Genomic DNA, 12,856 nt, shown 5'->3' on the forward strand with positions numbered 1-12,856 from the left:
TGCTTAACGCTTAACTTGCTTAAGAACCGCTGACGGTTTCCATCGTCAGCGACATATAGCTGGTGGTGGTGGTTTCTCACGTCATTAAGACGCCTTGAAGGCCTCTAGCCTTTCTTGCCGTCTCAAAATCTGGTGTCACTCCCTGCTTAACACTCAATCCCGGCTCAAGAACATATGCAGTTCTTCATCACGAGCCGTCCTTGTTCCTAGTCGCGGTGGGGCACCGCACAGCAGCGGTCATCGCCTAGGACTCCCGAAGGTCAGGAATCAACAGGTTATTCTGTTTATTCAGGTCTCACCTGCCACGGTAAGTTGTTTTGGGGGGTTCTCCCTATTAAGCATATCCTATACATATGTACGTTGCATATGTACGATAAATGTTAACGGAGTCTAATCGCCAAAATGTTTATAATGTTTATTGAATAATTGCCTACAATGTCCATTCAATAAAATTATCATGTAGAACAACTCGATCTCTCTGTTATTGAAATGTAGCTCACAGCGCAAATTCAATAAAGAAGATCTAGAGTTGTTCATATGCTCTGCAGCCAATCTGCCAACCTGCAGTCAATCTGCAGTCAGCCAATCAGGCGGTTGGACTCCGCCTTTAAATATCACTGCCTCTCACACTGGTCATTCTCTTTCCAGCATGCAGCAAGCAACCCACCTCCATCCCCGAACTCCACCTTGTCTCTAGCGCCTAGAGTTAAGAAGGAAGGAGGGTCTCGTCTCCGCACTGCCACCACCAGCGTCTAGACTCCCGGAATTCTCCCCTTAATCATATTTCATACTCATGTACAGGGGGGGGTTCTCCCTATTAAGCATATCCTATACATATGTACGTTGCATATGTACGATAAATGTTAACGGAGTCTAATCGCCAAAATGTTTATAATGTTTATTGAATAATTGCCTACAATGTCCATTCAATAAAATTATCATGTAGAACAACTCGATCTCTCTGTTATTGAACTGGATTAGATTGCATGGCCGAGAGACCCGGTCACTGCGAAACTGTGCACACACTCCCTGGATGTCAATTCAGAACCTCTGCCCGAATTTTTCAGATTGGCCTGTTATAGCGCCACCAGGAGGCCGATTTGTGCAAAACACATTTTTGGATATTACTCCTACAGATTTTGTCCAAACATCACACAAATCGGTACACAGTATCTCTATAGTCATGTGATCAATACAGATCTGTCCGATATTCCATCCTGATTGCCTAAGATTGGCTTCCAAATTTTGCAGGATTGGTTTGTTTTGAACAAAATGCCTCAAATCATGAACGCAGCATGCAATTTCTGTGAAATTTTGCACGCACATTTCCACTAGGCCGAGGAAGAAATGCCACTTCAACATTTTCAAATCAGCCTCATGGTGGCGCTATAACAGGCCGTTTCGCGTTTTTACCTATAACTGCACCGATCTGCATGAAACTTTGCACACACACTCCCTAGATGCCAAGGACAAACATCTGCCCTGCTTTTTTTTACATCTGCCTTTTAAAGCAAATCGCTACACAGTATCTCTATAGTCATGTGATGAACACAGATCTGTCCGATTTTTCATATTCCATCCTATTTAGCTAACATTGGCTTCCAAAGTTTGCAGGAGAGGTCCGATTTGAACAAAATGCCTCAAATCATCAATGCAGTGTCCGATTGCCGTGAAAGGCCTAAGAAGAAATGGCACCCTTTTCACATTGGCCTATTATAGCGCCACCAGGAGGCCACAATAACCTACCTGACCTGGCGGAGACCTGTGCTGCGAGGAGCACCTTTTCTAGTTGCAACATCTTACTCAATGTCAGATAAACCAATATCGCTGGTAGCCTAGAGCTAGGGCTTTTTTAATAGAAGGTTGCTAGTTTGGATCCCTAACATTAGTTTGCTATCTTCAGCTCTTCAGTCACTACCATTACAGAATCTACTGTAATACCACTGCTCGACAGTTGTACTGGACAGCTGTGTAAATGCATCAAACATGATCCATGATCCAGTGTCCTTGGATAAAGTAATGGTTAAAAAATGCTACCAAAATAGCCTTTCAGATGCAGATGGGGAGTGCATTCCTGAAATATATGTATATATATATTTATGTTTATTCATAACCCCAGAATAGGTCTGTGTGTCATTCCCGTTATCACTGATTGATATAATTCAGTGCACTCAGCCAACCTTCCTGTAAGAATATATAGAGATCTCCTACATGGTTGTTTTATTTGGAGCAGTGTGTTGTAATGCCCTCTCAAGGGTATACACAATACCCACTAATGACTCTGAAAGACTGCCATTTTCCAATCATAACTCGAGACGGAGTACTGGCCAAGCAGTAAACAAAAGCCTTTCTGCACTGCTAATCAAAATTGACAAGTCTGACTCTGAGGAGCCATCAGATACAAAACTAGCTGGCAGTGAGTTTGCGTTCGTCGTCTGGCTGTTCAAGGAGCAGAACAACCCAAGGGCTCCTTTCTGCCTTTGATAGTTTCTTCATGTTGCAATAGTTATACTCTCAGGGCATTTTCAGCCTAGGATTTAACCCATTAATACCTGGAACGCATCTGTGTCACTTTAGATTTCTTTGGCTATTAGAAAATAGCAGATCTACAAGCTCATAGCGCGGCACTCGTGCCGCGCTATGAGCTTGTAGATCTGCTATTTTCGAAAAATCTTAAAAACATTTTTTTTTAAATTCTTTTCAAAAAAAATGTTAGGATTTAGAAAACATTTTGAAGAATCACCTCAGGTCTTAAAGGGTTAAATGAGAAATTGACTTGTTATAGAATGTCCAGCTTATGAGGATATGTGATTTATTAATTAAGCTATCACAGTGTATTGCCTTCACTCTGGCATTTAACCACTTGAACCCTAGCGTCCCTATTGTGGGCATGTCATAATAGTGAATAGGCGAACATTCTGGGAAAATAATAGATCTGCAAGCTTACAGCTTGTGAAGAGAGTTGGGGTAGAGGGGAAAGAAAGAAGTGGGCCCAGGGTAGACCCCAGTCAATGAAGGGTTTTGAATGGTCGAAGCTCAAATATGCAAATGTAATATTTTCTCTTGCTCCTGTTGCTGTGTCTGAGCCAAAACAGTGTTTTAAAGCTGCGGTCTGATTTATATCTGCCTTTGTGTATTGTATACATGTCTGCCCCTCCTGTGTACGATACCGTATGTTGTAATAGAATTTAAAACTCATTGAAAGATATTTTATCTATATTAAAGGCTTAAGGGAGGACCGGCGGGGCGGGCGGACCTCCATATATGGGCATGTATGCGAATATACGGATGACATCAGGGATCTCCATATATGGCCATAAAAGGGACAAGGACTGACAGATACAGAAATCTCCATACAGTATGGGCATAAAAGGGACAAGGACTGACAGATACAGAGATCTCCATGTATGGGCGTATATAAGTTGGACCTATACGTATAGGTGTGAGGGCTGCGTAGAGGCCAGAACTCTAGATGTGAGGGCTGCGTAGCAGCCCGAACCTTTCGTTAATTATAAGGGCGATTTATCAAACAATCTACTAACAGGTTTGAATGGAGAGCTGTTTCTGCTGAAAAGTCCTAAACTGTGGAGTCATATTTAGGTTTGATTTATTAAACAACACTGGCTCAGTATCTCAGCATTTCAGTGTCATATGTTAGTAAGGGTAATATAGATAAATGAGGCCCGTCATTGGTTTCCAGCCTGGAATGCAGAAGTGCTGTCCACATGTGTGATTTTTTATTTATTTCTCCTGCCTTTCCTTTAACATCCTGCATCCAACCAGATATGAAGTGTAATCATTCCATGTGTTTCCTGCTTGTGAGTATTTTTTCCATGACAAACCTTTATGTTAATCCCAGGGTTGACCAAAGGCTTGTGGCGTCTGGCTCATCCAGAGAATGTAACTTGACCCTCCTGGCGCAGAGCTTCCCTAATAGTGCTTTTAGTTGAAAACACTTGGCTTCTTTCTTTGAACTTAATAGCTCTTCCATAAATATAGCACATACTCATCATCACAGAGGCCTGGACAGTGAACTACATGTTATTGCTTGCCATTAACATACCCCCCCTTCCTCTCCCCCTCTCACTGTTTCTCTCTGTTCTCTACTCTTCCTGCTCTCTTTCTGTCTCCCACCTTTGTCTCTGTCTTGATCTGCTTCTCTCTCTTGCTTTCCCTCTATCTCTCCCTGGTCTAGGGTCCTCCGGGTGCTCCAGGGTTACCTGGCCCTTCAGGAAAGAGAGGTCCTCGGGTGAGTAAACTGTGCCTAAAATTGATAGCATGCCATGCAATGGAGATCATGCATATTGCCTTTAGTAGGGGTCATGATGGAGCTAAATCAATGCATGTAAAGCCCGAGTTAAACATAGTTACGCGCCCAAGAATAGGCAATCTACAAGCTCGCAACGTGTCGCAGCATCAGTGCAATGTGTTGTGAGCTTGTAGATCTGCTTTAGTTGGTGACTGACACTGGCACACAACTAAGTATAAACCAGGCTTATCTGTGGGCTACAAGCGATAAAGGTGAAAAAAGTGGGAAAATATTGGTTGTTCGTCTTTCACACTTGAAGTAATTCCAAACGTAGCTGAACAAGTTGAACTTTCTCTGGCATAGTAATAAGTTAAAAGTATGAACATGAAAGAGTACACATGTACAGACTGATGCCAAATAAGTGGAGCTCAGCTCAGACAACACATACTGTAGAAAGGCACTGATCATAATTAGCACTGATCATAATGAACAAAAGAAAGGACTGAAATGGAAGAACTGAAAGGTCGTCTTCCAGGTCCCGGTGGGATATGGGAGGACGATGCTGTGTTGTCTTTTTTAGATAAGTCAGGGTGTCATAATGACCTTTTGAAGCAGCTGCTCCAGGGTGCAGTTCGGGACAGGGGAGTACTGTAAGCTCAAGAGCTGAGTCACAAGGAAGAGGTTAAGGTCAGGTTTATTGGCCTTGAAGGCTCGTAGAAACTTACTCGCACAACTTACTCGCGCTCATCAGCGGCACTAAAACATTCTGTGAAGGTTCGTCCAACGTACTCTCACCTCATCTTATGGCAACCAGCACACACCGGCCATATGTGGCTTGCCTGCTTGCTGCTTTGTCGGTGTGCTCCAGCTGGGACCAACGGGGGGAAAGGTGATGACAGACATGCTAGTGGTTTACATGATTGGAATCAGGGACAAGGCTTTTGTTTGTAATGGTGCATAAGAATGAGATGAGTCTGTGGAGAGGATGCCTGCAGTGTTGTTTACTTCCTGGAGGCCTTGGAGCGTCGAGGTGGACTGAGCAAACACTTCCAGATGCAAGCGGCAGGCAGCAGCACTCGGTGTGTCTCCACTGTGATCTTAAGACTACATGATAAACTGCCAAGCCTGTCAAGATGCGACGGTGTGATCCCTGCCACACACGCCTCAGGGCATCTTTAAAACAAGGTGTTTGGCCCAAGCTAAGCTATATACTGTACAGTAAATGTTGGAGGTAAAGGCCATTATACATAACTGAAGTTAATCAATGATTGCGTTCTTAAGTGAGTTTGCTTGCTACCTATGATTTGGGTACATGTGCCCTTGTATGCACGTGCACCGCTTGATGTCAACATCAGCTGCAGGGTGTAATATTCAGAACTAGACCTTCCTTTTATTTATTGTCTACCTGTGCCTTCACTTTCCGTTCTGCTGCAGCTTATCATGTGCAGCAGAGAGACAGACAGTCATACATACAATGCAATGTATGCAGGCCGACAGGAAGGCAGGCTGACAGACAGTTTCTGGACCACAAATGGGTTAGGGTTAGGGTTGGTTAAGGTTAAGGTTAAGGTTAAGGTTAAGGTTAGGTTTAGGGTTAAGGTTAGGGTCAGGGTTAGGTTTTTAGGGTTCGTTAGTATGCAACGTTAAATCGACAATTGACTCATCTGCGGACCACGTTCACATGCAACGTTTTTGGGATAAAAAATGTTATCACTCTACGTTTCTGCAAAACGTACTGTGACAACGTTTTCTCTGGCGACCAGGCTGCACACACACACACACGTTTCCATGTGCGCTCGCACACACACAGACCCCCACACACACGTAACTCCAGCAGTAAAAGCCCCTAGTAAAAAGCAGGGAGAGCATATGGATGCTGCAGAATGTACAGTAACCCCATTTAGGGTGAGTCATAAAGTGGAGACAGAAGGAGGCCCAGGATTATTATGTGGTGGGAAGTAAAGGGCAGTGTGTGGTACTGTGGTTATATGTCTCTGTCTGCTGGCTCAGCATCCTGTCTGCACTGATTAGCATTATCAAAAACTCTGGTCCTCTCTTGGACCGGAGTTGGACGTGAACTCCGGTAATCAGTTGAGGAAGTCTAGGATGTTAGGTCTGGGAAATTAACCAGAAATATATCAAAACAAAAATATATCAAGATATTTAGAACCAATAACTGACTTAATCTTGCTCATGTAGGTTAATCGAATAATCGAGAAGCAGGTATTTATTTATTTATTTTAGTGTCTGGGGGATATTATACTTCGTTGTACATTGGTGGTGTACAAAAAAATGTGAAAATAGTCCATCTACAAGCTGAAAACATTCGTTCATTAACCCTAATCGAAAGTTTGAAATAATCATGACATTGGGATATCAGTCTATACAGTGTTGTAGTCGTAGTTTTAGTGTCAGAAGCATTTCAAGGATCTAACAACAGGTTACCTTAAATATTAGCCAGTGAGGTTGTACTTAGAGTAAGAGGGTGTATTATGTCAGAGGTGGTTACAGTAATTTTTAAGTTTATCCACATGCTTTTGAATTTTCATAATTCTTGATTGTTGTTTCATAATGTGAATGGCTTGATAAACACATCATCAGTTCTGAGTTTTGTACAGTACCACTGCTTATTTCCATGAAACATTATCAAGTCTTCTGTGACAGCCATTTTAGATCTACCAGCCAAGATGATTAAATTCAACCATTCGGCCATCAAAGGATGGTGATTTTAACGGGAATTATCTTTCTACACCAATTTTGCAGCAACATGTTTTGTTTTTTTTGTTCTGATAACTGGTATCAACAAATTGAAATGAGACAGTAGTTTAACCTCATGGCATTCAGTGTGGGGTGGCTGTTTTCAGAGAAAGCGCTGCCGCCCAGCCAGTGAACAGCAGGGCTGCAGATGTGAAGGAATGTGGTTTTTCGGTATGCAGTATGCATGTGTGTGTGTAAATGCATTTGCGTGTGTGTGTGTGTGTGTGTGTGTGTGTGTGTGTGTGTGTGTGTGTGTGTGTGTGTGTGTGTGTGTGTGTGTGTGTGTGTGTGTGTGTGTGTGTGTGTGTGTGTGTGTGTGTGTGCGTGCGTGCGTGCAAGCACATGTGCGTGCACGTGTATAGTGTATGCATGTGTTGCATTTGCATGCCGTTGTAATACAATTCAGCAGACACTCTTATCCAGAGTGACTTACAAAGTGCGAGGCAACATTCCCTCAGTCATTCTATATAAGCACACGTGCACACGTTCACCTTATCGCTCTGTAAGTTCAGCTGCACGTTTTAGCTCCATCTGACTCACCGTAAAATACTGGGCTGTCATTGTGATGTACTGTTAGTTAAGCCCTCTTCTTTCCCTCTGTGTTTCTCTCTCTCTCTCTCCCACCCTATCTGCGTTGGCATCTGTTCCAGGGTCCCACTGGTCCACATGGAAATCCAGGATTGCCTGGTCCACCTGGCCCCAAGGTGAGTTGTCCTCTCCTATGTTAATGTGGTTACAGACAGGTTCCCGGGAGCCCCCCAGACAAACTCCTGGTTTGTATCTGGGGGAGATGAGGGGCAGATGAGTCCCCTCAGGGCCCAGATACAGCTCTGCTGTGACCATGGTCAATGTCATGTTCTGACTTAACCCATTAAGAGTGTCATTTTAGATTTTAACCACTTTAACCATTGTCTTATACTTTGGCTATTAAAAAAATAGCCATAGAGCTTGTATATCTGCTATATTTTTGAATAGCCAAAGTATAAAATAATGGTTAAAGTGGTTACACAGATGCGTTCCCGGTTTTAATGGGTTAACTCATTAAGACCTGAGGCTGATTCTACAAAATAAGAGATAAGATTTTTCAAAAATAGCAGATGTACAAGCTCGCAGTGCGGCACGAAGTGACACGCTGTGAGCTTGTATGTCTGCTATTTTTTAATAGCCAACGCAAAAAATCTAAACTGACACAGATGCTTTCCCGGTTTTAACAGGTTAAGACTGTTTCACTCTCAGAAGAAAAGGATTTAGTATTGCACTGAGTTGAATGTTTTTTCTGCCGATTCAGCAACAAAGTGAAACAGTTGCTGGTTTTCCTCCTTAAAGATGCAGTGCCATGATTTTGGTACTTCTGTTTTGGTTTAAGGAGACAACATTACTTCTCTAGACCACCCGATGTGGTTAAAATGTGCGAGGATGTCTTGTCTGTCTATGTATTTACTTACCCATTGTGAGCTGCCAGCTTCTCTGGCTAACGTGTAAATACAGTAGAAGCAGACTGGACTCCTGACGTACGTACCTAGACCTGTACCTCTCGTCACATTGGCTTAATATCGAATTGCACCACTCAAAAACGGATCACATCATGCCCAATGGGAATGCACCTGAACAACGAGAAAATGTGAAAGTAGTCAAAAGAATGTGGAACTTCTTGATTATTTATGTAAACTACGCGTGAAGAAAGCTTTTGCTGCTAATGCCTTAGTTACACCAGCATTGTTGTTGTGTGTGTTTTCACTAAGATGAGAAGTGTTCAAAAAGCAAAGGAGACAGACGGGTATTGAGAGAAGTGCTTTGGTGAATCTATCAGTGGGATGGAGATGCAAGTATAGGCAGTGATGAAGTCAAAGCCAGTATCTTTAATGAGCTGTTGGATGTGTCTACAGAAATACAGCTTTTTATTACTTAAGTTAAATTCACAGTTTTTGGAAGAAAGAACCAGGATATATAACAGTAATAGCCAATCATCATTATCTAGGAGGAAATAGGCCTGTGGCACTGTAACAAGTCTAAACAAGGCTATATTCATCATTTATACCACTGAGTTTTCCACTAAAACAACACTTCTGTTGCTTCATTTGCGCTGGTTGGCAACAGAGATTGTAATTTCAGGGGTAGTTTCAAATTAATTGTGCTTGTGATTTCTTGTTATAATTATATGTCGACTCTCAGAACCTCTAGTAAACCCTCATACTTGTGCTAATAACCCAATCTCCATCAAATTCAACCTACACATTCACTGTCGGTGGTTGAGCTAGAAACCAAGGCAATATATTTCTGTGAGGAACCAGGAGTGTTTTAGCCTGGCTCCAGCCCCTGAATCGCTAGCCTCGCATTCCGGGTCTGGTGACGCTGTAGAAAGGCGGGGTTTTCTCGGTTGAAAAATCGATCCGACCCAATCAGGATCGGGATAATCAAGTATGAACCAATCGCCAAAGAGTCCCACTTTGACCACGCCCCCATCTCAGAAAACGCCTCACTGAGACGGCTGTCAGACTGAATAATGGAGTGAAACGAAATTAAAATTCATTGAGTGTCAGGCTAGGAGTGTTTCTCCCTGCAGTGCCAGGAGATACTTTCTGTAGCCATAGGGTAACAGATGACAGGGCCCTATCCTAATCTCTTATGCCTACACTTTTTAGGCATTTTTTACCATTTTGATGTAGATCGGCTATTTTCATTCTTTTAAAATGTTTTTCAAAATAGTAAAAAATGGCAAAAAAAGTTTAGGCATAAGGGTTAGGGCGGCACGCAAGATCCTTAAGATCCCCACAGGTCCTTATGCTTGAACACTTTATGCTTCTTTTTTTTTTACTATTTTGAAAAACCTTTTCAAATACTGAAAATAGCCGATCTACACGTTTGTTTGTGTTGTAGGAAGCCTTTGATTGGCTTAGGTTTGCTGATTAGCTGTTGGATTATGTTGCATTTTGATTCAGGTGTATGTACGTATGTACTGTATGTATGTGATGGTAAGCAAACTGTCATTTGTCATTTTTGGATAAGATTAGATAAAATGAGAAGATGAGATGACATTTATCTTTTTTTGTCCTGAAGACCAACACCGAAAAGGATTTGGATGAAAATATAGCATTCATGGCATGTTTTATGATACCATTATGTTTATAAAGACATGCAAGATTCCCTTTATTTTCTGTATACTGTTTTAATTCAGTGTTCCAAGGCTTGCACTGTGCATCCTAGCCAGAGAGAAATCAAGTTAAACTGTTGTGACTGAGGAATGGTGTTATGATATTCAAAATCTCTGACACAGAACTACTGGGGCCCTTTAACATGATAGTGGGGCCCATATGTTCTGACAATCTAGATGCCAAGTGAGAGAGTCTTGCAATTTCATAAAGCCATAATTTCCCGCCTTTGTAGTGGTGATGTATATAATGGCAGTGTGATTTATAATGGTAGGAGTGGTGGGCTTTTTGGCTTAGAGAATCATTAGTGTACATCGGATGAGGATTTAAGAGTTTGGGAGTCAGAGGAGGGGATGACAAGGTTTAGCTCCCCTGTTATGCCCGAGGTAGTTTACTGCATGTCATTCTGCAGTCCTACCAATCATCTGGGACAAATGAAATGGAGGGTGGATGGTTGTTGAGAGAAGGGGAGGTCGATAGTGGGAGAGAGACACTGACAAGGACAAAGAAGAGAGCGAAATAAATTTGATTAATACATGGAACCATTGTACTGCAACTAGCCTGAAGCCAAGCCTTCGACTCCATGCTAATCCATTGGTCTGTTTTTATTATTTGTAAATGGGAGCTGTCTCCTCTTGTGCTCTGGTAGAGTTCATACCATCGTCTGCCTGCCCTCACTTATATGCAGTAGTTGCAGTGTCTATCTATTGCTCTTGAATTGCGTTACAGTTCTTAAATTGCCTTCAAAGAGACACTGTCATGCTTGTTAATTTCAGTTAATTGGTGATGGTTATATTAGTCTATATAGCGAGGGTTCACGGACCCCTAGGGGTACTTGCCGGTACTGCAGGGGGTTTGTAAAATTGTGAGGAAAATAGGATTTTAAAAAGTATATATAGTGTACAAAAATGTGGTTGTAATGACTTATAATTGTATTAAGAGTTTGATACTGAGTTAAACCTTTGAGAGGTGTTCAGTGCTCAGAAAAGGTTGATGACTCCTGGTCTATAGAAATGTTTACAATACACAACTCTTACGGTGCGTTCGGAAATGCGCACCGGGAGCGCAGTCGCCTATTAGTTTGTATTGGCCAGTGCGCTCAGTGCTGTATTTCCGAACGCACCCTTTTATTGACAGAGACAATTCTGGTTGTGTGTGATTTATCTTACTGGCCACTAAACCACTTAAACCCTATATAATTAACTGTAGTTGACCGGGTCCCCTAGGGCTCCAAACTAATTTAGGTCTGTTAGTATTTCCCTCTACACCAAATCACTTCCCCGAAAATAGCCGATCTACAAGTTCACAACCTGTTGCATTGCAACGCGTTGTGAGCTTGTAGATCTGCTGTTTTTGCCAAATGTGGAATGGGGTGCTAGGGTTCATGGGGTTAAACATCCTTGAAAGTAGACATATCATTGGCAAGATATGATATTATGCGGATGACTTCATGTGTTTTTTCCCCCTGAGGTTATCCATTGTATTATTTCTTTTTTCCAAGTCTGGTTGTATTTTCATGTTCTTTCTGTAGGCTTACTCAGTATGTGATAATGGGAATCTGCTATCCAGGTGCTCCATTGTCTAAGTGCCAGGGTAGCGTTGTTTTAAGTTGTGATCTCATAGTGATCATCTGACACTACATGCCCTATAAAGCACATGCCTCAGTGTATTCAAACAATGTACAGTACAGAGGTACAGTACGGATGTGAACAGGTCCTTGAGTTTATTTTTGCGCAGATACCAACATTCTCTACTGTTGAAACCACACAGTTCTGCAAGGTTTCACCATGCTGAAACCTGTGCGCCACCTGTCAGAGTAAATCCCAGTTAAACGCATCGCATTGTGGCGTGTTTTGATGAGCTTGTAGATCTGCTATTTTCCGTGAAGATATTTGGTGTAGAAGGGGGAAAAAAGGAACGGACCAGTTATAGAGCCAGAGCGGACCTCGGTCAACTAAGTACTGTATACTGTATAGGGTTTACAGAAAATAGGATTGTTTCATGCATTGGAGGAAGCATACATACAGAGTGGAAGTATCGTATGTGCTGATGTGGGGTCCTGATTTATATTACATCAATTAATGACTTTTAAATCTGATGACCTGAAAGTATTGATTACCTTTGCTTCCTTTTGTAATGCCGTTTTGAATGTGAGTGAGAAACATTTAGCGATACGTAACACAAGTTGCAACCTGGAAACAAAGTTACAATGCTGCAAGCTAATGACATGATTTGACCCTCTCACTTCAGCGCACCATACAGTATACTGCAGCATGGTTCTATATCAGAGGTAACAGGCTGCAGGAAATAGAACACACCTTCCCACCAGGTCCTTTGAAATTCCCTTCATGTACTGTATATTTGTGCTTTACTGTGGATGTTATACTGTACACGGAAACTACAACATATTGAATGGGATGCCTGGATATCTAGAGGGTAAGGCATGTAATCCTCTTGAGTAGTTACAGATATTTAAGGTATTTTTATGCCTTTGTCCCACTGTTTGGTTTTTATTGGAGCTATAATACATGATACATAGTATGAGCACGTGGCTTGGACCCACATTGTTCCACTCTCCATCAACTGAAAACATCATATAAACTTTTGAAACAGCAAGAGCCCCCCCCCCACTACCTTTTTTTTCTTTTACTGAAGAAACATAGATGGTAGCCGCAGGGCTCAGGAGCTTTTTGAACAACCC

General features: G+C 42.2%; 1 protein-coding gene across 1 annotated transcript in view; it reads left to right on the plus strand.

Moving 5' to 3' along the window:
* The window catches only part of col24a1 (collagen type XXIV alpha 1 chain), a 151,252-nt gene that overhangs the window by 38,877 nt on the left and 99,519 nt on the right, over positions 1–12,856 (plus strand). The window contains exons 4-5 of the mRNA XM_080430719.1: positions 4,196–4,249; positions 7,657–7,710. Of these exons, the coding sequence (XP_080286845.1) occupies positions 4,196–4,249; positions 7,657–7,710 (108 nt within the window). The remainder of the gene's footprint in view (positions 1–4,195; positions 4,250–7,656; positions 7,711–12,856) is intronic.

This window comes from Gymnoscopelus braueri (assembly GCF_963280865.1).
Source record: "Gymnoscopelus braueri genome assembly, chromosome: 6".
Classification (NCBI taxonomy): Eukaryota; Metazoa; Chordata; class Actinopteri; order Myctophiformes; family Myctophidae; genus Gymnoscopelus; species Gymnoscopelus braueri.